General features: G+C 39.7%; 1 protein-coding gene across 2 annotated transcripts in view; it reads right to left on the minus strand.

Annotated features, from left to right (window-relative positions):
- ARMC1 (armadillo repeat containing 1) overlaps window positions 1-25804 on the minus strand; it is a 34205-nt gene extending 8401 nt beyond the window's left edge. Inside the window, exons 1-3 of one of the 2 annotated variants that reach the window (XM_041412856.1) lie at window positions 25601-25804; window positions 22922-23122; window positions 18761-18852 (exon numbers count right to left, since the gene is read on the minus strand). In XM_041412856.1, coding sequence (XP_041268790.1) covers window positions 18761-18852; window positions 22922-23113 — 284 coding nt within the window. In that variant the 5' untranslated portion in view covers window positions 23114-23122; window positions 25601-25804. Of the gene's footprint in view, window positions 1-18760; window positions 18853-22921; window positions 23126-25600 lie in introns of both variants that reach the window. The other variant, XM_041412857.1, reaches the window with a different exon arrangement.
- Window positions 25805-27835: the final 2031 nt, after the last annotated feature.

The raw sequence follows: 27835 nt of genomic DNA on the forward strand, positions 1-27835 counted from the left end.
TGTTGACTTTAAAACACAAAAAGTAAATTGGGTCTTATCTGACAGTTATTCTGAGATCTTCCTAAAACAAGTCTATACTGATAAATTTTATGTGCATACACACATATACATGCACACACTCAAAAAAGTTACTCAGAACACACATATACACACACATTCTCAAACAAGATACTCAGATAATTTCCTGTATTTTTCCAAAGAGTGGATTACCACTATCTACCCCTAAGTTATCCCTATTACTTAAAAAAAAAAAAAGAACAAATGCAAGACTTTAATCTTATTTAAAGAGAATCAGTAATAAGCAATTGACTGTGTAATAAAAAGCAGTAAGACACTCAGGCACTACATTATGTTAATAACCATATTAATGGTTGCCACTTAGAAATATCAGATTGCAAAACAATCTCAAGTGAAGGTGTACACCAGTTTTACACTGCAAAAATAAAATACTACGCTTTCATCAACTTCATCAATTTCAGTTAAACAAAGATGCCCAAAATTCCTGACAAAACCTTTTACAATTTAAAATATACTGGTAAAATGAGTTTATATTGAATACAAGTTTTCAGCAACCTGTTATTCTTTCATTAAAGCAATTTCTGCAACAGCTGTAAAAATAATAGGAACATTTATATCTTATTATCAGATTATATAAAAGGAATTTTTTTTATGATGAGCATGGTGAAACTGGCACAGACTGCCCACAGAAACAGTAGATGTCCTTTGCCTGGAACCATTCAACATCAAATTGGACAACTCAGTTGCAGGTATCCCTGCTCATTGCAGGGGGTTTGGACTAGAGGATCTTTAAAGGTCCCTTCCAACCCAAACTACTCTATGATTCTATGATCTTTAAGGAAGCAAGTATAATAAACCCTCTTGGTTGCAAAACCAAGGTGATGTTCAATGGTGAGTCTGTTTCCTTACATACTACATTGCTAATAAAAATGAATACAATGAAACTGCACATAAAATCAAACCACAGAACAGTGGATTAAAAAAAAAAAAAACCACTGTAACTCATGGGCTGTGTTTTTTTTGCCTAAAATGAGAAAACTTAAGGAGAAGAGTTGTGAGGGCACTGACACCAGTCCTCCCAGCACCAGTGTGTCAGTAGTTTCAGATAACACTGCCCACAGCTGTCTGACCCAGCCTCCTGCCACCTTGTGCTAGTGAGCAGCACAAGGGAACTCTTGCTCTCTCCCTCTCCCACTCCAGTATGGCACTTCAGTCACTACTGAAGGTGCAGGTGCATACTATAAATTCACTGTGCAGCTAGAGCTTGTTTGAGAACAATCAATCACTGAAAATCTCACCAAGGGACACAGTACAGACCCCACTGCTGGAGGTTTTCAAGATACAGTTGGACAGGACACAAAATAGTCTCATCTAGGTCCCCTTTCCCAGGAAAGGTTGGACCAGATCATCTTCTGAGGTCCCTTCCAAGCTGGGCTGTTCTGTGATTCTGTGACTAGTGTTCTGCTACCCTGCTAGGGAAATGGTAGCATCTACTTAAAGCAGAGTAACAGTTGGCAAGAGTTGGTTACCATCTCTTTCAGAGGCGGTAGCATCTTACATTACTTCAGCAAGATTCAGAAGATGCCTGTCAGAAACCCAAGCTTTTAGTTTTCACTGTCTTCCTGAATTCCTGTCATCCTAAATTGCCGCCTGTCCTTCCATCATGTTTACCCAAGGCTGGCTGTGTAAGAAATATGAACACAGAATCCAAGTGACACGTGCTGTATCTGTCATAAGAAGATACAAGAAATAGTTCTCATTTTCTACACTATTATTAGAAATAACTTTTTTAACATGGTCCAAGTGCTACAGAGGTTTTATTAGCACAGCAAGACATTTTTTAAAGTTTTAGCTAACCTTAAAGGACATGAAAACTAATGGCTACAACTCCAAAGGTGTGTGTGTGATGTGGGCAGAGTATGGATGCTTGGACAGAATGTGTAAGCAGTGTGCAGCATTACAGCTGAACAACTAGCACATGACTGAAGTAAACACACAGTATCGTAAATGATAATAGAAGGGCATGACAACCTTCCTACCATAGCTTCATCTGATGCAAAGGTAACACAGACTTAGATTCTTCCTTTGGAAGAAGCACAAAGACTGAGAAAGACTACTATAGTGATTTTCCCCTTTCAGAGAAGGGTGAGACATAAATAAGTTTATAAATATGTACATGGGGGCGTGAGTGTGTAAAAAATAATCTTATACTTTTTTAAGCAATAATATTTTATGCATCTTTTTAAAAATAAACCTGTGTACATACTTGTAAATTACATACTAACTCCTGCACCACAGGAAACGTGGACCTGTAACCCTGCTCAGCGTAGAGCAGATGCTGTGCATAAGCACAGGAACTATTACATGCCTTTCCTTAGTGGCATCCATTGTGCTCTAAAGACACATTAACCAAACATGTAACTAACACACTACAACAGCATTGCTGTGTTTCTGCTGAGTTTATAACCTTGACACAGGGCATTTCCAAATAAAAGAGGGGATTTTTCTTTACCCAAGACTCAATTACATCCTGGACTCTATCAAAAGGAGATGAAAGTCATGCCTGAGCACCCCAGGAACCTTCTACAATGAAACACCTGGCTTCACTAGGATGGGAGAGCAAATGGGTACTGCCCGCTGACACTGGCCCTTACACAATCTCCAAGGAGAAGCTGATGCAGGATGGACTGGCTGACCAGATTGTGATGTAGACTGAAAACTGGCTAGATGGTCAAACCCAGAAGGTGGTGATCAAGGCCATAAAACTCAGCTGGAAGTCAGTATCTATCAATGCACATCAGAGATCAACACGAGGTCCCATTCTGTTCAGTATCTTCATTAACAATCTGGGGCACAACGGACCCTTAACAAGATGTGCAGATGACACAAAACAGGAAGGAGTGACAGATACATCAGACAGCTGTGCCAGAGAGGCCTCAACAAGCTGGAGAAATGGACTAACAAGCATCTCATCAGGTTCACCAAGGGCAAGTGCAAAGACCTGCATCTGGAGAAGAACAGTCCCAGGCACCTCTCAGATCAGGCACAATCCCAGAGCAAGCAGCTGGAAAGCAGCTTTGCCAAGAACCTGTTGGACACAAAGATGAGCATCAGCCAGCAAAGCGCCCCTGCAGCAAATGTTACTGGTTACCCTGGGCTGCACTGGCAGGAGTGCTGCCAGCAGGTCAAGGGAGGTGATCCTGCCCCTTTCATCAGCAGTGGTGAGGCCTCACCTGGAGTGCTGTGTCCAGGTCTGGGCTCCCAGTACACAACATCTATGAACACGCTACAGAGTCCAGAAAAGGGTCAGGAAGGTGATTACAGGGCTGATGACAGAAGGGAAAGAGATCTGGGATGGTTGAGGCTAGAGAAGGCTCAGAGGGGAGCTTAGCAGTGTACATAAATACCTGAGGGGAGTGCAAAGAGGACAAAGCCAGGACCAGAGGCAAAGGGCACAATCTGAAAAATCAGAAAACACTTTTCCACTGTGAAGGTGACTGAGCACTGGCAGAAGATACTCAAAAGCTGCCTGGACATGGTTCTGGGCAATGTGGTTTAGGTGTCCATGCCTGAGTAGACGGGAGCTGGACACATGACCTGCAGAGGTCCTTTCCAACCTCAATCACCCTGTGAGTCTGTGAACACATACCAAGAAGTAACTAAGGAAATTCAAACAGCAATATTCATGAAGCACATCCATTTTTACCTACTTGTGGACCTCCAATCTTTCAGGTTAAGAATATTTTAGAAGATAGGCTTTCATGTAAGTAAAGCAAAAATTTATTTAATTTTCCTGTGAACTATTTTCCTTACACATTGTCTTCCAAAGAGTTCTGTATGACAGCTTACATAAGTCTAATCAAATTTCTAATTTGATAATTAGAAAGATTGATTTCAAAAACTTCCTGCTCTCATATTTAGACTTAGAGTTCATTGCTCAGTCCTAAATTGTTCTATCTTAAGGCATCATTAACTAAAAGCAAGACTAGACACAAAAAGGAAGGCATAATTCTCAAAGCCATTAGAACTTGCCAGTTGGTATTGCTGATGTTTTCATCTTTGTTGAATCATCCTTGAATGGTTAAGGTTGGAAGAGGACTCTGAAGATTATCTAGTTCCAACCCTCCTGCTGTGGCCAGCAACACCTTCAACTAGACCAGGTTAGCCAGAGCTGCATCCAACCTGACCTTGAACACCTTCAGGAATGGCACATCCACAGCTTCCCTAGGCAACCTGCTCCACCTTAGGTTACAGCAAGATCTCATTACACACAGTCATCACAGAAAAACTACACCTTATAATAACAATTTACAAACTTTTAAAACAAAACTTTAAAATCCAATAGTTCACTGGTTCAAACATGACACTGACTTCAGGAGAACACTGACCATTTTTCACTCCAAATATATAATTTCTTTGTAATTCTACTTAGCGCAATAACTGTATTCAGTAAATAGAGTATAAAGAGTATAAAGCCAAAGATGAGATCACACAGGCAAACTAAAGAAATATTTTAATCTCAACATTGATCAAAAAGTCAGTATGTATAATAAGCTCACTCAGTAGTTTACACTGTTACTCTCTTACCTGATTTAAACTAAATAAATATTTTAATCTCAAGTAGCTTCACAACATCGATCAAAAAGTCAGTATGTATAAGCTCACTCAGTAGTTTACACTGTTACTCTCTTACCTGATTCTGATGTAGCTCAAGAGTATTCAATTTGTAATTTATGGACTAATCTCAACCTGGTACCAATGGGTCTGTTTTCCCCAGGGTTGCCCCCAGGGTTGCTCATGAACAAGAGAACCAAAGACAGACAGAGAGACCATTCTCAGCTTCTAGGTTTAGAATTGGGCATCACTTGCTTCTCAAGCCTGACCTGTGGGGCTGTTCTGTGCAGAGCCAGGAGCTGAACTCGATGGTCTTGTGAACGCCCTCCAAATGAGGATGTTGTACCATTCTCAGGATACACAGAGAAGACCTACAGCTCATTCCCCTCCTCATGGAGAAGAGCTACAGCTCATTTGTCTAAACTGAGAAACCTCTCTGAGAAAAGGGCACCTATGACAGAACTCATGGCCCAGAACTCTGTTAAGATCCAAGCAAGGAAATTGATACAGGAGAATGTTACGTTTGCAGTACACCACTTACATAACAACACTTTTCACACAGAGAGTGTCTGCCCTATATATATTTTCAGTTGACATGGCCCCATAAGTAAGGAAGCACGACATACAGCTTTACAAATCACGGAAAAAGGCTGTGGTACAGCCAAACAGAAAAGGTGGACATGCACTGGATGGCTCATCACTGTGCTCTTGCTCGCTAATACTTGGGAAACCAACACAAAGAAAAGAACAGCTCTAAAAGCAAAAAGAACAGCTCTAAAAGCAAAAAGAAAAGTAGCTAACAGTGGTGAAGGAAAGATAAACTCTAAACACAAAATAAAGGAAACAGACCTAGACATTTTGAAGTTAACTCAGGTAAAATTTCCTGTATTGACATCTCAAGGATTTTACACAGTAATGGAAAGTAGAACCTTAAAATGCAGATCTGTAAATAGAATCTACTACACAATTCAAGTCTATCAAATATCAAGAGTTTGAAGACAAAAAACATCTTCGTTATCCAAATTAAGGCTCCAATATTTGACAAGACCTCGGCAAACACCATCCTAAATAACCTACTCATAAATTAAAAGTATAAAGAACTCTCTGACTTAACTAACAGTCACAGAAGAATCCTAAATCACTGAACTAGTAACAAAGGACTGAATGTGTATTTTTTCTTTCTAAAACACTACTCTGAGAGACCTCATCTACAGAGTGATGCAAGCACCTTTCCAAAAAGTTAAGAGAAAACCTATCATCACATAGAAGCAGATATTTTAATTTGATCCCAATCCTCTTCATACATGCAAGCACTGTCCCAATATTTTTCCCTAGGATCCTAAGTAGTGATACTTTCAGCCATCATTTTATTTCCATAACAAACTTCATTCATTGCAATGCATATAGTAGCCCATATGACACAAAAAGCACAAGTAAGAATTTCATGGATTGACACAAATTATATCACTCTGTTTTATCACTGTTGGGCAAGTGCATGCATATCAGAATATTTAAAGTATATACATGGTAGAGATTTATCATTTAGTCATGGGCAACAAATGGCTAGTCAACAGATCACTATGCTTTAAGATCACTGATGTATTTGTTTCCAGGTGAACAATTTCTTTTGGAATACATTCTTCCTATACTTAAAGACAGAAGTAGTTTCCAGCAACTAAAGGGAGCAGTAAGCTGCAAAGAGTTGTTACATTCCATAAGAGGGGGTTGGGAAATCACTAATCTTTGATTTTAGAAGTGAGACACAGTGATTGACATGGTTTTGATGAAAACTTTGAGCATGAATGACAACCCCAAAGAAAGAGCATGGTATTAGAGAAAAAGCAATCTGTTTCAAGACAGTTATCTGATCTATGCTTTTCTGCCTGTTCTGCTCCAGTGCCAGGGCAAGATTCTTTCTTATCTCCAAGAATGCTGCTCTTTCTTGTAAGCTTTTAGTGCATCCCGTGATGCAGTGGGCTCACTCGTGAGCACCTGACTGCTCTCCTGACTCTTTCCAGGTAGCAGACACGTTATTTGAAAACAACTTAAAGAGTAGCATTACTTCAGCACACACCTTCTCAGAGTCCCAGGATGATGCTACCGCCATGCTACACCTCATGTCCCTCTAGCCCCAAAAACACAGCAAAGACCAGATAATATGATAGAGCAGCTGACAAAACGATTATCACCTGCTTTCTGAAAAGAAAAAAGTCAAAATCCTGAAGAATACAGACGGCAGGATCCTTATGTTGGTCAAAGACAATATAGAAAGCATAGTAGTGGCTTAACAACAGGAAAAACAAGAGAACCTGTAGGACTGGCCAAGCCTTAAGTGACAGAATAAGCAGCAGCAGCATGGATCTTCAAACCCCAAAACCAAGCAGGTGGACTGCTCAATGAACCTATGCCCAGCCTGGGTACAGTAGTATTATGTGCCTACACTCCAGTGGCATCAACCACGTGCTCCAAGCTGGTTGCACCATGGCAACAAGGAAGGTCACACAGATTTTCCTAGACTGCTCCCTAGAACTGAAAGATGCCTGTCATTTGGCAAGCCTTCCACACACTACTCATGTCGTACTGTGACAATTTGACCAGGAGACACTATAGTAAAAAGCTTGTAATGAACAAGGAAATCTGATGTCTTAAGGCTGATTTTGTACTTAAGACATAGTCCACTGAAATTAGAAGCAAGGATTGGATTTGTCAATGCCACTTCCAGCTCAGTTTATGTCATATACCTACTGACCCTGAAGATGTACAGAAACCCCATGAAATTGTGGGGATGTTCTGAAGACAAACAAACAAAAGATCCTAAATATTAAATGAGTTCTAAATAAAAATAAAACCACACCACAATCCCACTTACTGCTGTAAAATCAGTGGCTGTGGTATAATTTAAACATTTAGCAAATTGATTAATTACCCATACTTAGAACATTTTCCTGATTCATTCCATTGTCCTCTGATCACAAGAGAATGAACTTTCAAGAATGGATAATGGATTTGAACATATGCCATATGCTTAACCCAGCTATTCATCCAATTTTGCTTAACTCTTGCTATTTATACACTAAATGGAAAATCAACTTTTGATCTCCCACAGCTTGGTATCTACCATATGGACATACTCTACATTAAAAAAAAAAAAAACACACACACACAGGGCCTGTTAACTCAACTCAAAAGGCTTCATAGCAGCATTTGCTAGACAAGAGTCCACATAAAAGACAAACTCCATGTTGAATTTCACAGTAGCTAATTCCAACATCTTGCCTGGTAATGAACAGTAATAATTTCATGGATGGCAAAAATCATGTTTATTATAGGGTTTCAACAAATTGCATCAGGGTTAAAAAAAAAAATCTTAAGGGCAATAACTGACTCTTTGGTCTTTGGTCCTTTACAATGAAAGATGTAAAATGTTGGCATTAAAAAGCCAGCTCTTCCTGGGAATGATGCTGTGGTGACCAGGTAGAAGTACTGGTAGTGCTGACATCAGTCTCAGCACAGACGCATTTCAGAAACATCTTGGAGGAAGCCAACCACTTTCTTGTGTTATCTGCATGCGAACAGCACTAAGTGTATAATATAATAATAGTTGATTGTAGTCTGTAATTATCTGGAAAATCCATTTATAGCTTAAAATCCCCACTGTTTATTTCAGTTTTTAAAAGTAAGGTTCATCTGATTATTTCCCTGAAATTTACTGGAGAAAAGTTTTAAAAAAAGAAAACAAAGGGTTTGAAAGCTCTAAGATTCAGGCTTCCCTGAACAAAGCCTGTATAAATAGTAAGAATTAAACTACAGCAGTAACCTGTCCCAGAGGAAAAAAAATGCAGGTTTAATCTATGTAGGCATATCTATGTCTAAGCTTTGTAATTGATGAATTTGTTAATATAGTTAATATTAATTCAGTAGAGACTCAAAGTAGGTAACTATTGAAACACCATGTTTTCCTACTCTTAAACTACCTGTTTATTAGCAAGGAACTGACTTTTTATTTTTAAGTAAGCCAGTATTAGCAGCTTCATTTCTAGCCAAAGGGACTGAAGTCCCCATGCAAAATAGGTTGAAGCATACAACAAGGTTTAAAAAAAGCATTGTGGGAGCTTGATGATGGACTGTATAAATACAGCATGTGCTAGCAATTTAAATCTGTTTCAAGTTATTAGATAGGACTTTCTACTGCAAAATCCAATGGAAATCCTGCCAAAAGATATTGTAGCAAGTACTGCAAAACAACAAAGTATCTAAACATATTCCTGGATAGAAATACATCCAGCAGGTACTGCAAAACAACAAAATATCAAAACATATTCCTGGATAGAAATACATCCAATTGAGTCTCACATAAAATTCACTTCCATCTGATATAACAGCTCCATCCAGAAACTAATAATGAAGGCTGTGTCATCATTAGTAAGTTGCCAAGCACTTCCCCTTGAAGCATTTATTGCCTGTAATACCCAACTGAAACCACGTAGGTTCTAACCACACACCAGCACCTTACTACGTTTATTGATCAAGCAGCACTCAGGAAAAAAAGAACAATAAAAGGGTAATCCACTTATGGGTTTTTAGAAAAAAAAATCTGCAATTTTTTTGGGATGCTTACTCTGTAGGTCACAGACCAGGGACAAATGCCACCTGTTGACAAGGTCACTGTAAACTAAATGTGGACATTTGACACTGGCAGAAGAAGGTGAGAAACCTCACAGTGTTAAGAATGTACCAATGTCCTTTTTTTTAAGTAAATTACTCCAGCCTACAATACTGTCAATCCACACTTGCATTAGTATTAAATACTTCACCACACAATTTGTTACTTTAATTTCAAAGCATCTTAAGCCTTCTTAGCTCTTAATTTTAGTAAGCATCAGTAGAAGTCAGCATATAGAAGAATCTACCTCAGCAGTTTTTCTTGTAAACTCAATAGCAACCAGAGAAGGTCACTGTATTCCTGAAATGCTTTCACCACCAGCTGATGACAAGGTTTATCGAGCATTAGAGGCATCCATTACCATTAGAGGCATTGCCATCACTAATCCTGACTCTTCTGCCAATCCACTTAAATCTCTACCCTTCAACACAGGTACAGAACTGCACCACAAAAAGAAAAGAAGCTGCCTTTTGGCACACCATGTCAGGCAGGTCTTGAGGCACTGAGTTCAGCATTATAGTCTTTGTTTCCTATCCTATAGTCAGCAGTTATTTAAATATCAACTCGGATTCTATTTGTTTTAACATATCATAATGTTGTGTCTCACTCTGTAAACCACTTCATTTTTTTTATAATCAACATTTCTGAGTTCCCTGTTTGTTTTAATATAAAGTCTGCAAAAAAACAGGAAGTAAAACATCTTAAGTTTCAATGACTTCCTAAAATATTTAACTCCCTGTTTCAGCCAGTTTCTAAATAAAGAAGAAACTGGCTAAGACAGCCTACTGAGCACAAAAGGCTTTTAAATAGATGTGTTTTTAATAAAGCTATTTTATACTTAATAACCTCTTCTCAGTGTTTCAAAGTTCTCTATTTGTTAAATTCTGCAATACTCATCACAATATTTTTTGCCTACAGTGAAAAGCAACGAGCTCATTTTTAGCTTCCCAACTAATTTTTTGCCCATTTCAACAGAAAGCATTCAAAGCAATTATTATTGTGGCACTCCTTCTGTCAGAAAAGCAAGAATAACGCCTATTTACCCAGTAACAGGTACTGAAAATTCTCTTCCAGGTTTAGGAACCTACAAGTTTTGAAATTACCTCTGTACAACTTAGGCACCTCAATGGATAGGTAACTACTTTCATTGCTTATCATATTCTTAAGCCAGTTATTGTAAACCAGCCAAAGGCCATGATTTCGAGGAACTTGCAGGTACTCTTCATAAAAGCACTGCATTAACAACCACTTGCTTTTTGTCAATTAGGTAACATGGAATACTCAAAATGCCAACAAATGGAACATTTCTAACAAAGAAAAGAAGCAAAAGAAACTGTTGAAATGCAAGCAAGCATTGTCGTGTCAGAGAAAGTTTTGCATCAACTGCAAGTGCTGCACAGAAACCAGCAACAAAAGTTCTGCTGTTTCATGGAGCGTGCAAATGTTTTGACACAGCAGAGTAAAAGCTGCTCCACTGAACCAGTATGTACCAAACTGGTACTCTGAAAAGTCCATGGAAGCACAGTACCCGGATTACAGCGAGACAGACATCAGGCAGTGCAAAGCTGCACAACCAACAGTCCTGACAGAAGTGCCAGACATCAAGTGGAACATTGTGAGGTAAAAGCAGTAGCTTGGAGAACGAAGAGCAAAACAACACGGTATTTCTGATAGCAAAAAAGTACTGTAAAAAGTACTGTAATAAGAATTACACACACAGGGCAGAATGAAAAACATAGAAAACACAAAATCCAAAACCAGAGATTAACAAACACCTAAACTGTTAAGAACAGAAACAGTACTGATCATTACATGATCTTGCTTAGTGAGCTAAGTCCTGTACATGTTGAGTACAGCACAGTTCTTAGCTAATTAAGCATGTTGCATGCAAAGAGGAATGATGACTGTGTAATGTCTCTGACTGCAGAGGTCCTGAGATAAATAAAAAAATTTTTAAAAACCCCAGTAACATGAAAAGTACATCTTGTAAGGGCACAGAGGAGATCCCTCCATTGGGTCATGCTTTTGTATTTTTTTGTGATCAACTCTGCACTTAAACAGTAAGCTTATCCTAAGTTGTACCTCTCAAAACAAACATTTAGAACAGTTATTTACATGACTGCTAATTTCTATTAACCTAACCCATGCAAATATAAACTCATACTGTTGAAATACTCTATAGTATTTCAACACGTAAATTGCTAGTTCCATTTGAATTGCTGATGATCCAGTCTTCCACTAGTCTTACAAATTACATCCATCTTTCCAAGACTTTAAACCTTACTTCCTTACCTCACAGCAGCTGTAAGATTCTCCCAGAAAGCCTATTACATTATGACTAAAGTCCAGGTTAACTCTAATACCACAATAGTAGTATTTTAACTAATGCTTTTTGTGTTTTATTTGTAATCATTTGTCCCTGTGCCAGCACCTCTGCCTTGAGATCATAACTGTCTATATGGTTATTAACACTGAAATACACTAAGGGAAACAAAGACTAGGGGAAACAAAGACTGCTGAACCAAATTTGTTAGTTGTTTTTTTGTTTGTTAGTTCGCCACAAACCAAAAGAGCAGAACTCTTTTAAAGAGCAGTACTGAGAACACACCTAACTAACTGAGATAGCTCACTACATTAAACCCTTTCCCCCAGGTATAACCTCCTTCAAATACCAGACAGCCTTTGACAGACAAAAAGAGCCTTCAGTTATTTAGAATAAATAACATGGTATTTTTAAAGAGGACATACTGATGTCTCCTACATTTTCTAATATTTCATTGCTTTGTTCTGGGGGAAAGCGGGCAGAGGATGCTTTTTCAAAAGTAACTTCAAGAAACAATCTATTTCCAAGACTTGCAACATTTAGACAATACACAAGAAAAACATTCTTTCAAGAAACTCAGGGTATCTAGGAGAGAGGGGGATATTAAGCTACTTTGCTTAACAATGCTGAACAGAACAGCCTGCAGGCGTCTTCCTGCTGTGACCTTCTATTATTAACAAACACATTGCTCCAGCAATAAACACACTGGAGCCCCACAGCCCAGAGATGCACCAGCAACCAAGGGTGTCATTTCATTGCGAAAAACAACAGCAAAGGAAAGGCCAGGAAAGTTACCATGGGACAGACAGAGATGTGTGTATTATTCTTCCTTCAGGTGATACACTACAATTTGGAAATAGTGACTAAAAGCCAAGTTTTTGGAACCTACACAAAAATCCAAGGCCTAGGATAATCGCATTTTTCACCAAAAACACAACTTCTCAGAGCAAAATCACAAGTACTGTAGAATTCAAAAATTATTATGCAACAGAATCATGCTTCCCATTACCCAATCTCAACTGTTTCTCAACTTTTATGTGTTAAAGAAACCCCACATGCCAAGGACTGCAAAAACAGCATTACTAAGCGATTCAGGTAGAGAAAAATAAAATCTCTACAGTGTATAAAAAGCTGTTTCATTCTCCTTTGCAGATGAGAATTTAAGTATTCTACTTAATAACATAAATGCATTAAATATAAAACATTTACAGTTTTTTAACTGTAATTTCTCACAAAGTATTCTCTTGAAGCTATATGGCAACTTCCCTTTAATCATCAAATATCCCTTTAAATACATAGTTTTCCCACTTCCCAATTAATATACGGCCTTTGTCATCTGTCTTTCTCCAACCATTCATCCTGTCACAGAGAAGAAAAAATAGTATGCCACACAACAAAAATATTATAAAACTATTGTGATGCTACATCCCTACTATTTTAGTTTCAACAAATACTATCTGAAATACTTGGCTTTTGCCTTTTTTATTTGTCAGATATCATAAATTTAAACTTTGCTGGTTTAAATGAATAATTAAATTCTCAAAAAGTGCAGGTAATTAAGACTACCAAAAATTAAAATTGAGTAAGAAGTCAGCAATTATAGACTGCATGTATTTTACCAGATCTGCAAGGGACTCTAATTAAACACATATTAATTGCCCTAATCTTCTTAGGCAAGTAATAAATTGGAAGAGCTGATTAATGCACTGGATTTAGTTCAGCTTGTTAAATCTGACAACCTGGCAAAGGAAGACTATCTTGAAAAGCTCTTTTAGCTAAGTAATTGGAATTTTACTCTCAGTAATTTGCCATTCCATAAGAAGAGCTATTTAGTACTTTGACTCTTCATCAGTGTTTTTTTTAAAAATACATACTAGTTATACTGAAACAGTACCATTATGCTGCTCATAAAGATTATGAAAAATTATGAACTTTGACCTTTATTGTCCATCAAAAGACACTTTCACTCTGAACACAAATTAGTGTATTTCCTTGTAGGCAATAAATCCTAATTAATTTTAATTCTAGAAGCTGCTAATAACATTTTAGGAAGTCCATATGGACACATTAAGTCCTCTACACAATTCATAAAGCCAGCAACTAAACCAGTTTTCAACATTAAATTACTGCTGATGACTGCTGGAATACAATGAAATACTAGTATTCAAAGAGTTTCAATCTCTTCAGTATTTTTTTACCTATTTATGCAAATACTTCCGCATGTACACATGACAAGGGAGTGTAATATTTTTGTAATATCAGCCGTAAGAAAAAAATAGAGAAGTTTGGAAACCTCCAGGTAGAGACTGTCAAGGTCCACTATCTTTCCAGCACAATTTCTTATTCCTAGCTTGTAACATGGAAAAATGCCTCAACTTTCACTTAAAAAGAAGCAGATGTAGGTGAACAAAAGAAAAAAATCTCCCTTGCTAAGGAAAAAAGCAGCAAGAACAGGAAAGTTTCACTTAAAAAGAAGCAGATGTAATTGAACAAAAGAAAAAAAATCTCCCTTGCTAAGGAAAAAAGCAGCAAGTAAAGAACAGGAAATCAGAAATTTTTATACTTGAAAAATGTTTTGAAGTATTGCATGAAAGCTGAAACAGCTCTTCATATGTCCTAGAAAATGTGAAAGTATATAAAGTCTTTCACATGAAGAAGCTTAGAAAGTCATGTGTTCCAAATCAAGCTCAGTCATAAAACAAATCCTAAACATAAAAATATCTAGCTGCCATCAAATTTTCATTCTGTACTCCTCAGAGCTGACATTCCATACTTGTCCTGTAGAACCTGCAGCTTCCTAGGATCTACATTTAAAATTTGTTACTCTTCTGTTCGCAAAATCTAGTGTTCGTATGCCTTGAAAATCACTCACAGTGAACCTGAAACCTATTCTTTGTTCCTTAAGTGTAGTATCAACTAAGGCGTCAGCCAGACATCAGTTCTGAGCAGCAACATGATTTTCACAACTAAGCTTTAACACTTAGACCAAGCAAAACAGCAAGAAGTTGATCAGATAATACTAGAGGACTGATAAGCCATGGAAGGAGACATGAAGGTACCTCAAAGAACTGTCGAACTCAGATATCTCAAATATTTCCTACTCATTGTTCATGATGCAGTGCAATTTACTGCTTGTCACTGACGTCCCTAGGACAGGAGAAATTCTTTACTCTGAGGGTGGTGAGGCATTGGCACAGGCTGCCCACAGAAGCTGTGGGCGCCCCATCCCTGGAAGTATTCAAGGCCAGCTTGGATGGAGCTCTGAGCAACCTGGCTGAGACGGAAGGTGTCCCTGCCCAAGGCAGGGGGTTGGAGCTAGATGATCTTTAAAGTCCCTTCCAACCCAGGCCATTCTATGAGTCTATGACTGAATAAACAGGTGGCACTCAATTTCAACTCTCATCCTCAGTAGTCTTCATGAAAGAAATAGTACTTTGCCATCATGATATTGAGTTTAATTAAGTGGCATAGCCTTTTTCCATTGGTTGTGTATTACCTGCAATGGAAGGGCTAGGGCTTGTGCCTGAGGCTCACATGTACTACTACAACATGCCATCAGTAGAAAGCCAATTCCAGCTACTTCCCAGCTGATGGCATTGACCATTTAAAGATCTGTTAGACTTGTTAGCTGCACTTAGGCTATGAGACAACATTCCATATCTGAACTTGAGGTCTCTAACACAGAAACCTTCAAGGCTTATAAAAAGACACATGATGAGAAAAGCCCTCAAATCTCAGGATTTGCATAACTGAAAGTAAAAGAGAACTGGAATGTTAAAACACCTCAACTTCCTAGCACAGTGTCAGTTCAGCACTGCCGAACATAAACTTAAGTTTGAAATATGACAATTATTCAGTTTGTGACTTGCCTGTGCTCCATTTCATTGCTTGAGAAGACATACCACAGCTTTATCAGTGGCAGAATGCAGTTTGTCATAAATCAGCACTGAATAGGGAAAGCCACTGAATATTATTTAGTTAAGTGAGAAAATGGACAGTGAGAGTTGAAAAATCCTTGGTGAAAAGGAAATATTCCGATGACAGGATGTGCGTCATCTGTCAGGAGCACAAAGCCAGTGACTGCAACTTCTGGCCCAAAAGATGCTGGGTTCTGTCTCACTTGAAAGAAAGAAACAAAAACAGGAAAAGCAGAATTCTGACAGAAGTTCGTATCTTTTTTTGTATAATTTGTTTGCATTTTTGTAGCACATTACAAAAAAAATTAAATCCCAAATTAAATTCTGAAAATAAAAATATTTTAGATAGAGCAATGAGTTAAATACACAGATTCTGGAAAGTATATGGGAACAGAGAACATCAAGTAATTCAGACCAGAGCATCCATTAATGTCTAGTTTCAGTTCAATAGACTACATCATCTTCTGGTAAACTGAAATCAATTAAAAGCTAGAACCTGCATTTTGTAAAGCAAATCAAAGACAGCAGAGACCTTGTTTTCTGCCCTAAAGACTTTCTAACAAAAAGCTCCACAACCCAAAACCTAACTGTGATAAAAAGAAGTCTACATTTATCTTCTCAGCACTTTTCTACTATCTTTCCCCATATTTATGCAGGCAGTACAAAACTCAACTTCAGCATTTCCTGTCAACATTAAAACCTAAAATCCTGACAAGCACATGACAAAGCCTTGTGGTTGAAGATGCTATGTATTTAAATTTTCATGATATCACACTTTCCAAATGTTACAAGCATACAAATCAAACGTATGTTCTTCGGGTTGCCAAAGAGCTTTCTAGAGACAAAAACCAAAAGGAACACCTACAAGATTTCCACTTTTCATTGACTTATCTCTCATTTTCTGCATATATCTGAACTTTGCTCTTTTGGCCCTTGAAACTGAAACCCCGGAAAAAATTCTGTTGAAGTGATTTCCATAAAATTCTTTAATGTTTCCCAAGTAATATTTGCATGCTACAGAGACTGATAATGAACTACCATTCCACCTCAACTTCTACAGAATGTCTCTGCACTCTAAAGAGACATGCAATCCATACTAGAAGTTCTTTTGAAACACGTTTCTGTCATTAACTACATGTTTCAGGTCTTATTGTTACTATAAAAGTAGCAAAGACTTCTGTATGTTTCACTTAATTATGCTAATCCTTAGAAAAGGTAAATATCTTAAGACTTCATTCCATTTTTCTCTCCATACATCATATTAAAACACCTATCATTTCAAAAGGTGTAATTATTACATTATTTTAAAAAAATTGACATATCTCTTCTAAATTTTAGTAACTTGGTTAGTTTTTCTTTTTAAGACATGTTTTAAATCCTTGTGTTTTGCATAACTGGTGAATCACAAGATGGTACTCAGGCATAATACTGAATTCCATGCCAATACCTAACTGTCTTTAGCTTTAGCACAATTACTTAAAAGTAAACAGTAGTAATATTTCCTAATCACACTGAACTTGAGTACAAACCAAAATTTCCCCTCCTTCAGGTTCACACATATAGGTAAGGAGTGTCAGAAAGAGGGAAATACAACAATAATCCTGTAATAGCCAGTAACAGTCCTGAATCCTGGGCAGCATCAAAAGCAGCGTGGCCAGCAGGTTGACGGAGGTGACTCTCCCCCTCTACTCTGCTTTCCAGAGACCCCACCCAAGCTGCTGAGCACAGTTCCAGTGTCCTCAACATAAGGACACAGAAATGTTGGAGCAAGCCCACAGGAGAGCCACAACGTTGGTAAGAGGAATGGAGCACTTCCCTTACAAAGGCTGAGGAAGCTGGGGCTGTGGGTGGAAACCTCATTGTAACTTTTCAGTTTTTGACAGGGCCTACTGGGAAGCCAGAGAGGGACTCTTCATCATGAACTGTAGCACCAGGACAATAGGTGCAAACTGAAAGAGGTCAGATAATAGAGAGAAATTATTTGCAGTGAGGGCGGTTAGGCACAGGAACAGGTTGCCCAGGGAGATTGTGGGTGCCCCAACCCTGGCAGTGTTCAAATCCAGGTTGGGTAAGGCCTTGAGCAACCTGGTCTAGTGGGTAGGGTAGATGATCCTTAAGGTCCATTCCAACCCCTTAGCATTCTAGGATAATAGGACACACCTCCAAAACTGGGGGGGCTGTGGGATGAAGGAACTGTCAAAGTCTAGCCTTGTGTTTTTTCTAAAAGAAACATGTACATCTATAGCACAAGTGACAGAGGTTCAACTGACATTAAATATCCAAAACTTTTCTACCTAAATATTTAATATACAATTCCACTGATGTTTTACCCTATTCTAAACAATTGTTTTAAACATTCATCTGAGACATCTCAGAGCAGAAACATGACTTTTCTCCATCCCCATGGAACAGCTCCTCACATCTCCAAAGTCCAGAGCTCCAACAGAGCACTACCAAACTGTGTGTAAAATAATCACCTTCAGATAGTTTGATGGCAAGTAAATTTCTGCTATAACAGGCTAATCTTTGAAGGAGGCTGTTGGGGTTTCTTTTCTTTTCTTTCTATTCACTTTGAATAGTGATTCACCTTAGTTAATCACATCAATTTCTGTTGATTAAGTGCATAATCTCCAGTGTGCATGTACACAGAGACCTTCCAGTACTCAAGACTTAGCAGTTAGAAATCTTCAGAAAATCCAACAATCACAAGTTTTAAGAGCCATAACCCATCTGACACCTCATATAAAGATATCAGAGACCATATAAACCTCATTAATTTCTACTCCACCTGCAAGATGTTCTCTCAACACAGAACTGCAGATACTTACTTCCAAAAATACACTGAAACAAATTCCCTACCCAAAGGTGGGGTTCAAAGAATAAATGTGGCAGATGCCAAGCAATTTCTTCAACTGCACTACTGCAAGGCAACCTTATACACTGATGAGTAGGATTATACGACAACCTGAAGGAAACTGACAAAATCAGTTATCTTGTAACAAGGCAAAGAAAATTTGTTGTTTGGCAAATGACCTGCAAATTAATATTTCTTGTAGGCTATGGTCTCACTACTTCAAAATACTGTAAAATGAAAATCTTCTTTCAGCCACATAATTTCAAGAAGGAAATATTAGAAACTTAGTACACAAATTCAGTCCAAGTTGCACTTTGTACCACAAGTACATGTTTACACTGTTTGGATCCAACATTCCATTGTAAACTTACTTTTGTATTACAGTCTGTAAGCTGAGCATCATACCCAATTCACTTTTCATCTTTTCTCTGTTGACACGGCACTCAGCCAAATAGCGGAGAGCCTAAAAGAAAGAGGACCACAGCAGATTAGCAACACATCCAGCATATTACCAGTCATTTCTGTTAGTGCACATCTGCAAAACAGTCACAGAGGCAGGTCTAAGTAAGAACAGAAAGAATTATCACCTACTACGAACATTAAAAAATTATTATATTTTTATAAATGCACAGAAAGCACAGAATATCTAATCTATGAGAAGAGGCTGAGAGACTGGGTTTCTAACACCAGCTGAGAGCCTAAGGGACAATTTAACAGCTGCCTACAGCTATGCAAGAAGCCTTTACAAAGATGCTTGAGCCCAACTTTCCTCTACAGCAGCAGACAAAGGGGAACAGCCACAAACTGTAGCTTGGGAAGTTCAAATCATGTATAATAAAAAGTTTTTTTCCTCTGAAGGTAGTACAACGCTGGAACAGATGACCTAGTGGAACTGCAGAACAAACGAGACAAAGCTACAACTGACCTGATTGAGTGCTGGTGACAGTCCCACTTCAAACAGGAAACTGAAGTGAATGACTTCCAGAAGTCCCTTCCAATAAACATTTATGTGACCTGAGATCTAAAATAATTTTTATACATGATGCTTCCAGTATAATTTCCCTCAATTCAGTGGGCTCCCCCAGTACTAGAAATAGAAACCTCACCACTAACAAGCTCCTACTGTCCACAAAAAGGGGTCTAACACATGTAAAAGCTTTTGAAGACTAACTGCAATTTCATCATTCCATGTAGGAATAAGAATACCAGCAGTAGCAAGCTTCTTAGCTTATTGTGACCTAAACTGGGAAACTGCACTTATTTGTCACCCAAGGTTTTGTTTACTCGACTTTCCAGGTAGATTCTTTGCACAATTTTACATGGTTGACCCCAGTTGGTAACTGTATATTCACATGATCCTCCTAACATAACACTCTTCCAAATAAAATGTCAGTCCTTCTTTTCATGAGACATCTCTCTATTGTTTGTGCTGAGAAAGTTTTCTTAGAAGGAGCCTCCAAAGGTGTTTTACTGATGTAGGTACAAGAACTGCACTTGAAAAATCCTGCAATACACAAATACAGTGATTTATAAAGTGGGGTTTGTGACACAAGCACACCAACTCTTTATATATAGCCATGTAGTAGCTACACTGCACAGTAACTGCTTTAAAAATAACATGCTCCTTAATCCCTTCAGAAATAGAGGACTAATCATCAGGGCTTGTTTTTTCCAAGTCATCTTCAGCACATATCAGGTAAAATTCACCAGACCATTTTATTGCCTTTCAAGAAACTCTGGCTGCTGTCTGGCACGGTAAGAACCTGAGATGTGATTTTTTTATTTCCTTATGTGGACCAGTATCAATAGCTGCAGCTTATGAATGTTGTATATCCATTTATTATCTTACTTTTCAACTATGAGGAAATACCTAAATGATATCTCTCAACTAATTTGCATGCTATGAAATGTATCCTTGCTGGTGTAACAAGTTTTTCTCATTTTTATTCCGGCAATTTAATAACGGTGCAATTCAGCTGGACAAAGAAAAACCTATTCTCTTAACAGCTAATTTTTTGAGGCACAGCTCAAATAAGGCCAAAGTCATGAGACCAACTTCACTGACCCAAGTTTTCAACACTAGGAAGTTCCCATCCCTCCTGCCTCCCAATGGAGATACAAAGGTATCCCTTCAAAGAAGTGAGATCATTTACACTTATTAAACCCAGTATACTGAAAGCACAGGGAAAGTTACTGATATGAACTTTGGCTCAGCTTCTGTTCAGCTAAACACTTACCTCTGCTAGCTTAAAGGCTCACATAGGTGAGTTCATCAATTAAGTTCAGCATAATGAATAGGACTACCTGCATACTTTAACATAAAATACACTGCTGGCAGTCTTGATAAAAAGACATCTTTGATGGCTTTTATGTGAAATTTTAAGTAGTTCCTTAGCTTCAGGGTCCTATTTCATAAAATGTTAGTCCAAATTTCAGAAGGGAAAAAAATAGTAGTACTGCCTGTGTTACTTCTGATTTTTATTAATTTATATCATTCAAAAATTCTAATATATGAAGTATATCAAAAAGAATTTCTGAAATCAAGACTAGAGAAAACTAGAAACAGAAATATATAGAACATACATATCAATTCTTCATCAGATACAAAAAAAAACACCCTCCCTGAAAAGTTCTACAAAACATCAAAAAGTTAAATATGGAATTATTATGATTCATTCAGATTATTAGAATTTCAAGTACAGGAATTTCTGAGCAGTACGAGAAGAAATTTAAAGTCAGTGCTGCACATCCCTTTATTAGGTACACATTTAATGGAAGATCATTACTTTTAACTATTCCCATTCAAATGGAAGCACTTTTTGACCAACAGGATGACTACAAAAACAAAAAGACTTTTCAGAATGGAAAAACATAAAACATGAAGGCTAAAAAGCTGTCAGCAAAGATATTTAAACCTTCAGAACCTAAGCAGTTCAAGAGCTCATTAACACAAGGAATTCGAGCAGCAGACCAGAACGTGTATTCACAGTAAACTGATCCATTTCTCATTGCAGCCACATCCTGGTCTCCAAATCCTGATTCTTAATCCACCCTAACTGTGTGTTATCACTACATGGAACACCCACCTGCCTCCCATCCTCACCCAAGATTTCCTTCCAACACAACTTGAGTACTATGAGGGGCTGTGGAACCACACTGCAAACTGGATTAGTGCTCATCACTCTTGACAAAACCAGTCCTTTTACACAGAACTAGTTTTTGTAACATGATCAAGAGACTGATTTGTGAATCTCATGCAGGCAGTGAGAATACACAGCCCAACATAACAAAGGATGAAAAAACACAGTGGGACATCCAAACTTCTTTTAAGATCATAGCCTAAGGAAGCTACACTGGGAAGAAAACCAATGCAACACATCTCCAAGAACAGTAAACTCAAATCTACGTTCTCCCACTGAAGAAAACTATAGTCTGCCAAACGCTATGGCAAGGCTAACCTAAAAAACAGTTAGCAGGACACAGGTTTCCTGGCTTATGGGACCTTCCTCCCCAAACACAAAAGAAATCAGTCACTACAGCAATTTCAAGAAGTCCATGAACATCCACTCTGAAAGCAACACAAATGAAAAACAAAGAATTATGGTACAGATAGGTCTCAGTGATATAAATAAAGTACACCTGCCATGTACACATGTAAAAGCCAGAGCTCTTTGATCTTTCACATTCTTTACAATTAAATAATGACATAATTGAAAAAAAGGAGCACCACATAAACTTCAGTAACTTAAAATCTTAGAACTCTAATCCAACTCTTGAAATGACTAAATTCTGACTTTTGTTTCTCCCATTTCTAAGGAGGAAATACATTTTTTAAACTAATATTAAAATTCATGATAAGAAATCAGGACTTCAGCGTTTATGATTTAGAATGAGAAGAAACAGGCAAAAGCTAGAACAAGTTGTATATAGACACTGATAGATTTTGGGTTGGTTTGTTTGTTTTTAATACCATGAGGCTGTTCAAACGCTGGAACAGAGAGTATGGAATCTTCATCCTTCAAGATGTTGAAGACCAAGTGAACACAACATGAGTTGTGATCTGAATGCACCTAATTTGGGCATGGGATCAGACTACATTACGTTGGGAGGTTGTTTCTAATGTAAGTTATCCTATGATTGGATTTTGATTTTTGTAAAGTGAATATCAAGTCACTGTCCATATTTACCAAGCTCTACGGCTTTATCTTAAAAAAGAGATTTAAGGGTCCTTACCTCCCTCCACACAAAAAGTGAAATAGCTGTACTAGGGAAAAAATGCAAAGTAAATTAATATATTTTTAAAAAAATCCCCTGGAACAATGTGTCATTTTTGAAATACATTAGTTTTTTTCCAAAAACCACATGTAATGAATATCAACGTAATATAAAACCAGACATTATTTTTCACATTTTCACTTGTTTAAACAAATTGTTCAAACAGTTTCACTTGTAAATTGCTTGTTTAAACAACTTGCTTAACAAAGTTTAAAAATTCCCCACCAACACAGAAATTTTATGTCCAGAATACTTACTAGTAAAGCTGAATGAACAACCTGAGGGTTGGGATGGTCCAAAAACAGAATAAGACCTGGCAGGCATCCTTGATCCTGAACAATGGCCCGTCTGTTCAATGGATCAGCTGCTAGATCTCGGAGTTGGTTAACCACAGACAGTGCATCAGGCTCCTCACTCATAGCAGAATTCATCTTTTCTGCACCATTCATACAAAATACCTGCTGAAAAGAACATTTATTACTACTATCAAAACATTTATCATCAATTAAAACAGAGACAAAAAAAGCACAACAGCAATGATTTGCTCTAAACCAAAAGGTGTAAAAACCCCAAGGATTAGAATTCATGGAAGGTGGATGGAATTAGTAAGGATGTGGGTCCTGAAATTTATAAACTGGAAATCTAAACTTCCTATGCAGAGAACAGACATATTTGGATAATAAGGTTTTTATTTGTTTCCTATATGTCATTTCACACCAGTCAATCTTTATGGGAGTACTGTGTGCTGGTTTTTTTCTCCCTACACTAGTGAAAAACGTTTTCCATAAATCCAGTCTTCTCACAAGGCACCCTAGAAGTATATAAACATCCTTCTGTGCAAAAGTGCAAAAACCAAAGTATTTTCAGAGTAGCTTTAGCAATCAAAAACTGAACCACAAAAGTCCACAAAATATTAACAGTGCATCAAGAACAGTGAACATTAAGCTTTATTCTTCATCCAAATATCAAATAACTAGTGCAATGCCATACACTCAAAGGCAGAAAGGGCTTTAGAGGCTGGGTTTGAGTTGTTTTTTCTCCTTTTCACAAGTATCCCTCGATAAAGAGAGAGCAAGCAGGTCATGCCTTGCTCCAGCCGAAGTCCAAGCCACCAGATCAATTTCAAAGGAGACACGTGTTAGTGTGAGAGTATCAGATTGCAGAGCTGTTTAATAATAACTACTTAACAGGCAACAAAAGCTTAAGTTTGCTCGGAGAAAATGCTAAAATCTTGGTGTAAAAGAAAGTTTCTTTGTGCCTCAGAAACTACTAAATGCTAACCATAGTCCTGGTTGTTGCCAGTACCAATTCAGCCAAGTAACTTAAGGCACAAAAGTGGGAGTGAATGCATATTGTTAATTTGTTATATCACTCATTTTCCCCCAAATAAAGAACAAATACAATTTTTAAGCAATCACATTCTTTTAGCATCATTTGCCAACATTAAATAGTTTTTCTTCATTGAAGGTTGGCCTCTGAGCAACATAAGTTTATCATACTTATCAAAAACAATGAACCATAAACATGCATTTAGATTATGATAATTTCTGAAATTTTCACAAAGAAAAAAATGCTGTTAACCTCTAAGTCAATGTTTCTTACTTCAGGAGAGTGCTAAAGTGAAAAGTACAGGCCAATGATTAGTGTCCAGACTATTTCTCTGGACTATCAGAAATCAAAAATGTATCAACTGGGAGATTCAGTAGCTCAACCAATACAAGTTTGTGTTTCCAAAGGAAAAAACTCAGATATAAAAAAAAAACCAAAACAAAACCTCAGGAAACAAAACCACCACACAAACAAAGCCAAAGCAGCTCTGTTCAGTATTATTAACTATTTTCCACAGTACACAAAGGAGCTTATAATAAGTCTTAAAAATTGAGTCAGGGTGGAGCTGATGCTAATCAAAGTCTCTCATTTCCAGGTCTGTGTCCCAAGCACCATATAATTCCTATAACTCTTTGCATCCTGATCACCTTTTGCCTTTTTCCTTCTAATCCTCTGAAAAAAACACTCCCAAAAAACCAAGTTTTACCCCCACCTATTCCATTAGGCTGCAGTCCTCATCTGAAATGAGCTACAAGACAAGGACATTTTATAAAGGCATATAGTGACAGGACAAGGGGCGATGTTTTTAACTTGAAAGGGGGCGGGTTTGAATTAGATATTGGAAGAAGTTGCTGTAAGGGTGGTGATGCACTGGAACAGGCTGCCAAGAGAAGTTGTGAATGCCCCGTCCCTAGAAGTGCTCAAGGCCAGCCTGGATGGAGCTCTAAGCAAGCTGGTCTAGAGGAAGGTGTCTCTGCTCCGGGTACGGGTGTTAGAACTTGATGATCTTCAAGGTCCCTTTCCAACCCAAACCATTACGTGATTCTGTTATCCCCAGACCCTTTTCCATCTCTCCTAAGCCTCAACTCGGGAGACAGCTCTGAAATCCTCACCCTTCTCCATGACCTGCAACAATCAGTTCCAGGAAAACTCACACCCCCGCCCTCTTCCCGGAGCTTTTTAATTTAAAAAATTAGGCGGTCTTAAAAGTTACAATATCTATAGTTCAGGAGTCCGGCAGAGCAGCGAGCCAGGTGCCTGCTCCTGTCTCCTCTCCGTAGCTTTGAGATCAAAGCCTGACGCAGGCACCACAGCCCTGTCTCTCCGCCGCTGTTCCCTCCGCTTTGTGCTCTCGCCGGGGCGGCCCTGCACAGGAATCTCCACGGCTCCGCTGCCAGCCCTCCCCAGGCGGCCGAGGCCTCAGCCCGGCTGGGACCAGGCCCCGGGACTCAGCTCCCCAGGCCCCGCGCTCGGCGGACTCAGCCCCGCAGCCGCCGGGCAGCAGAGCTCCGGGGTGCACCGGGAAGCAGGGGGGATCTCGGCCGCACACGCCGCCCCCTCACGGCCCTTCCCGGCGCGGCCTGTTCCCCTCCCCGGCAGGGCCGTACCGTCGCAGAAGCCGTCCCTGGGAGGACTCGCAGCTCAGCTCCGCGCCCCCATGTCCCGCGGGGCGGGGCAGCGCGGCCTGCGGAGAGCGGCGGGAGGAGCACGGGAAGAGGCTCGGGAAGAACCGCGGGCTGAGCGCCGGAACGAGAGCGCCTGCACCACCCACGGAGCCCGCTCTGACCCGGCACGGCGCTACACCGCGCGGCGCGATTGGCGCGTACCGAGCGCGGCCTTCCGCCAATCGAGTTCTTTGTTTCTGGGAGGGGCGCGGTGCAGGCCGGGAGGTGTAGTCCGAGGGCTGTAGTCCAGAAGCACGCCCCTCGCGCAGCTCCATTTGGATTTTTTTTTTTCTCCAAAGACGGCTACCACCAGAAGTTGGATTTACTGCTCAAATAAAGTGTAGCGTGTACTGTAAAACAATCTAGTGTGAACCACAGCTGATGCTGTATGGACAGAGAGTGCCCATCTCCTGGTTTGAAACCCGAAGTGGGTATTCCCCACCCCATGAGACACCGAAATTAAATTTGGTTTAATAGAATCAAGACACAGTTAAGGCTGAAAAAACCCTCTAACAACACCAGGTTCAGCAAATTGATCCTTTACGATGGTTTGAATCCCTATAAAGGCAAAGGTTTTCTGCTTTCACATAACCTTCGCACTTTATTTTAAAATGCTTGAGTAAAGGTCTCAGTAGTTTCTAAAGCTGAAAACACCCGCTAAGTAATGTTTAAATCAATTCAGCACGAAGAAACTTTGAATTCCCCTTTATCACACTTCTGCCCGACAGCGATCGCGACTTCCCGCCCGGCCCTCCTTTCCACAAGGATTGAATGGGACGCAGCCCCGGAGCCCCGGCGGGGCCGCAGCCGCGGGCCGCCCCTCAGGGAGCCGCGGGCCGCCAGCCGCCCTCAGGGAGCCGCGGGCCGCCCCTCAGGGAGCCGCGAGGAGCCCAGGAGCAGCCCCGCCACCGCCGCACTGTTATAAATGACAAGCTTGACTAGGCCAATATTCAAGCAGCAATCAATCTGGTAATTAATATGATGAAGTACGAGCAATACAGCGCTGGGTACAGCGGGGGAAGCTTTCCCTCCAACTGCACGGCGATAGTTGAGGCTTACAGGTATTTACAGGGGTACTCGTAAGCTTTCTCAGCAGTTTCTATTCCCACTTTTACGTCACAATTCTATGCATTATTGTGATTTAGTTTTTCTCAGGATGTATCCCAGAAAGGAGCATCCCCAGATGGTGGGGGTCTGGCTTCCAAAAGAAGAAAGAAGTCTCCCAGCTGGTGAGGTCCAGATTCCAGATGTGGGTCCACCTTTTAATTGCAAGCACTATAAATCTCATAACCGTGATGTCCAGCTTCCCTTGGTGGAAACTATCAATCCTTGAGTTGATGTTCATCTTCCTTTCTCAAGCTGCTTTTCACTGTTTTTTGTTAAGGCGTTGAGATAAGCATGTTTCCTTTTTATATATTCTAAAGCTACAGTGTCAAAGATCCTTACTACAATATTCTAAAATTATACTTCAAAAGGTTATTATTGCAAAACTCTTTAAGGCTTGGTTACAAGCAGAAAGTTCCTGACAAACAGAAACATCCTTAAATCTTTAATTCAAATGCTCCTAAATCAACTTAAGACTCAGAAAGGTTAATTGCGAACAAAGGATAGGTTCAAAGGCCTTCTTCCATGCTTTACTTCCTCAGTTATTAGAATTCGTCTTTATAACTGTCCCATGGTGGGTTTCCACAGGTGTCACAGATACAGACGTTGCCTGTGTGTACCTGACACGAAGCAGAGCGGCGGAATCAGCGAGGCCGGAAAGGCCCTCGGAGGCCATCGAGCCCGGCCCGCGGCCGAGCAGCCCCTGACACCTACACCGGGGCACTGCGCGCCACATCCAGCCTTTGCTGAACGCCTCTGGGACGGTGACTCCACCGCCTCCCAGGGCAGCCCACTGCAAAGCTTTACCGCCCGCTTTGTTAACAAACCCCAACTGAGGTCCAACCTCTCCCGGCACAGCCCGCAGCCGTGCCCTTTATCCCAGCGGGCTGACACGGACCCCCACAATGCCGCGGCGGCGACACCCAACCCACCGAACCGCCCATCCCGGCGGCGCTCTCGGCGCCCGCCCCTATTGGCGGGTCCCGCCCACGTGACGGCGAGGGGGGCGGGGCGGGGCGGCTCCCCCGCCCGCTGCCGGCTCGGCGCCTGCCGGGTAGCGCCTCACCCCCGCAG

Source organism: Onychostruthus taczanowskii, unplaced genomic scaffold, assembly GCF_017590055.1.
Source record: "Onychostruthus taczanowskii isolate IOZ18803 unplaced genomic scaffold, ASM1759005v1 scaffold4, whole genome shotgun sequence".
Classification (NCBI taxonomy): Eukaryota; Metazoa; Chordata; class Aves; order Passeriformes; family Passeridae; genus Onychostruthus; species Onychostruthus taczanowskii.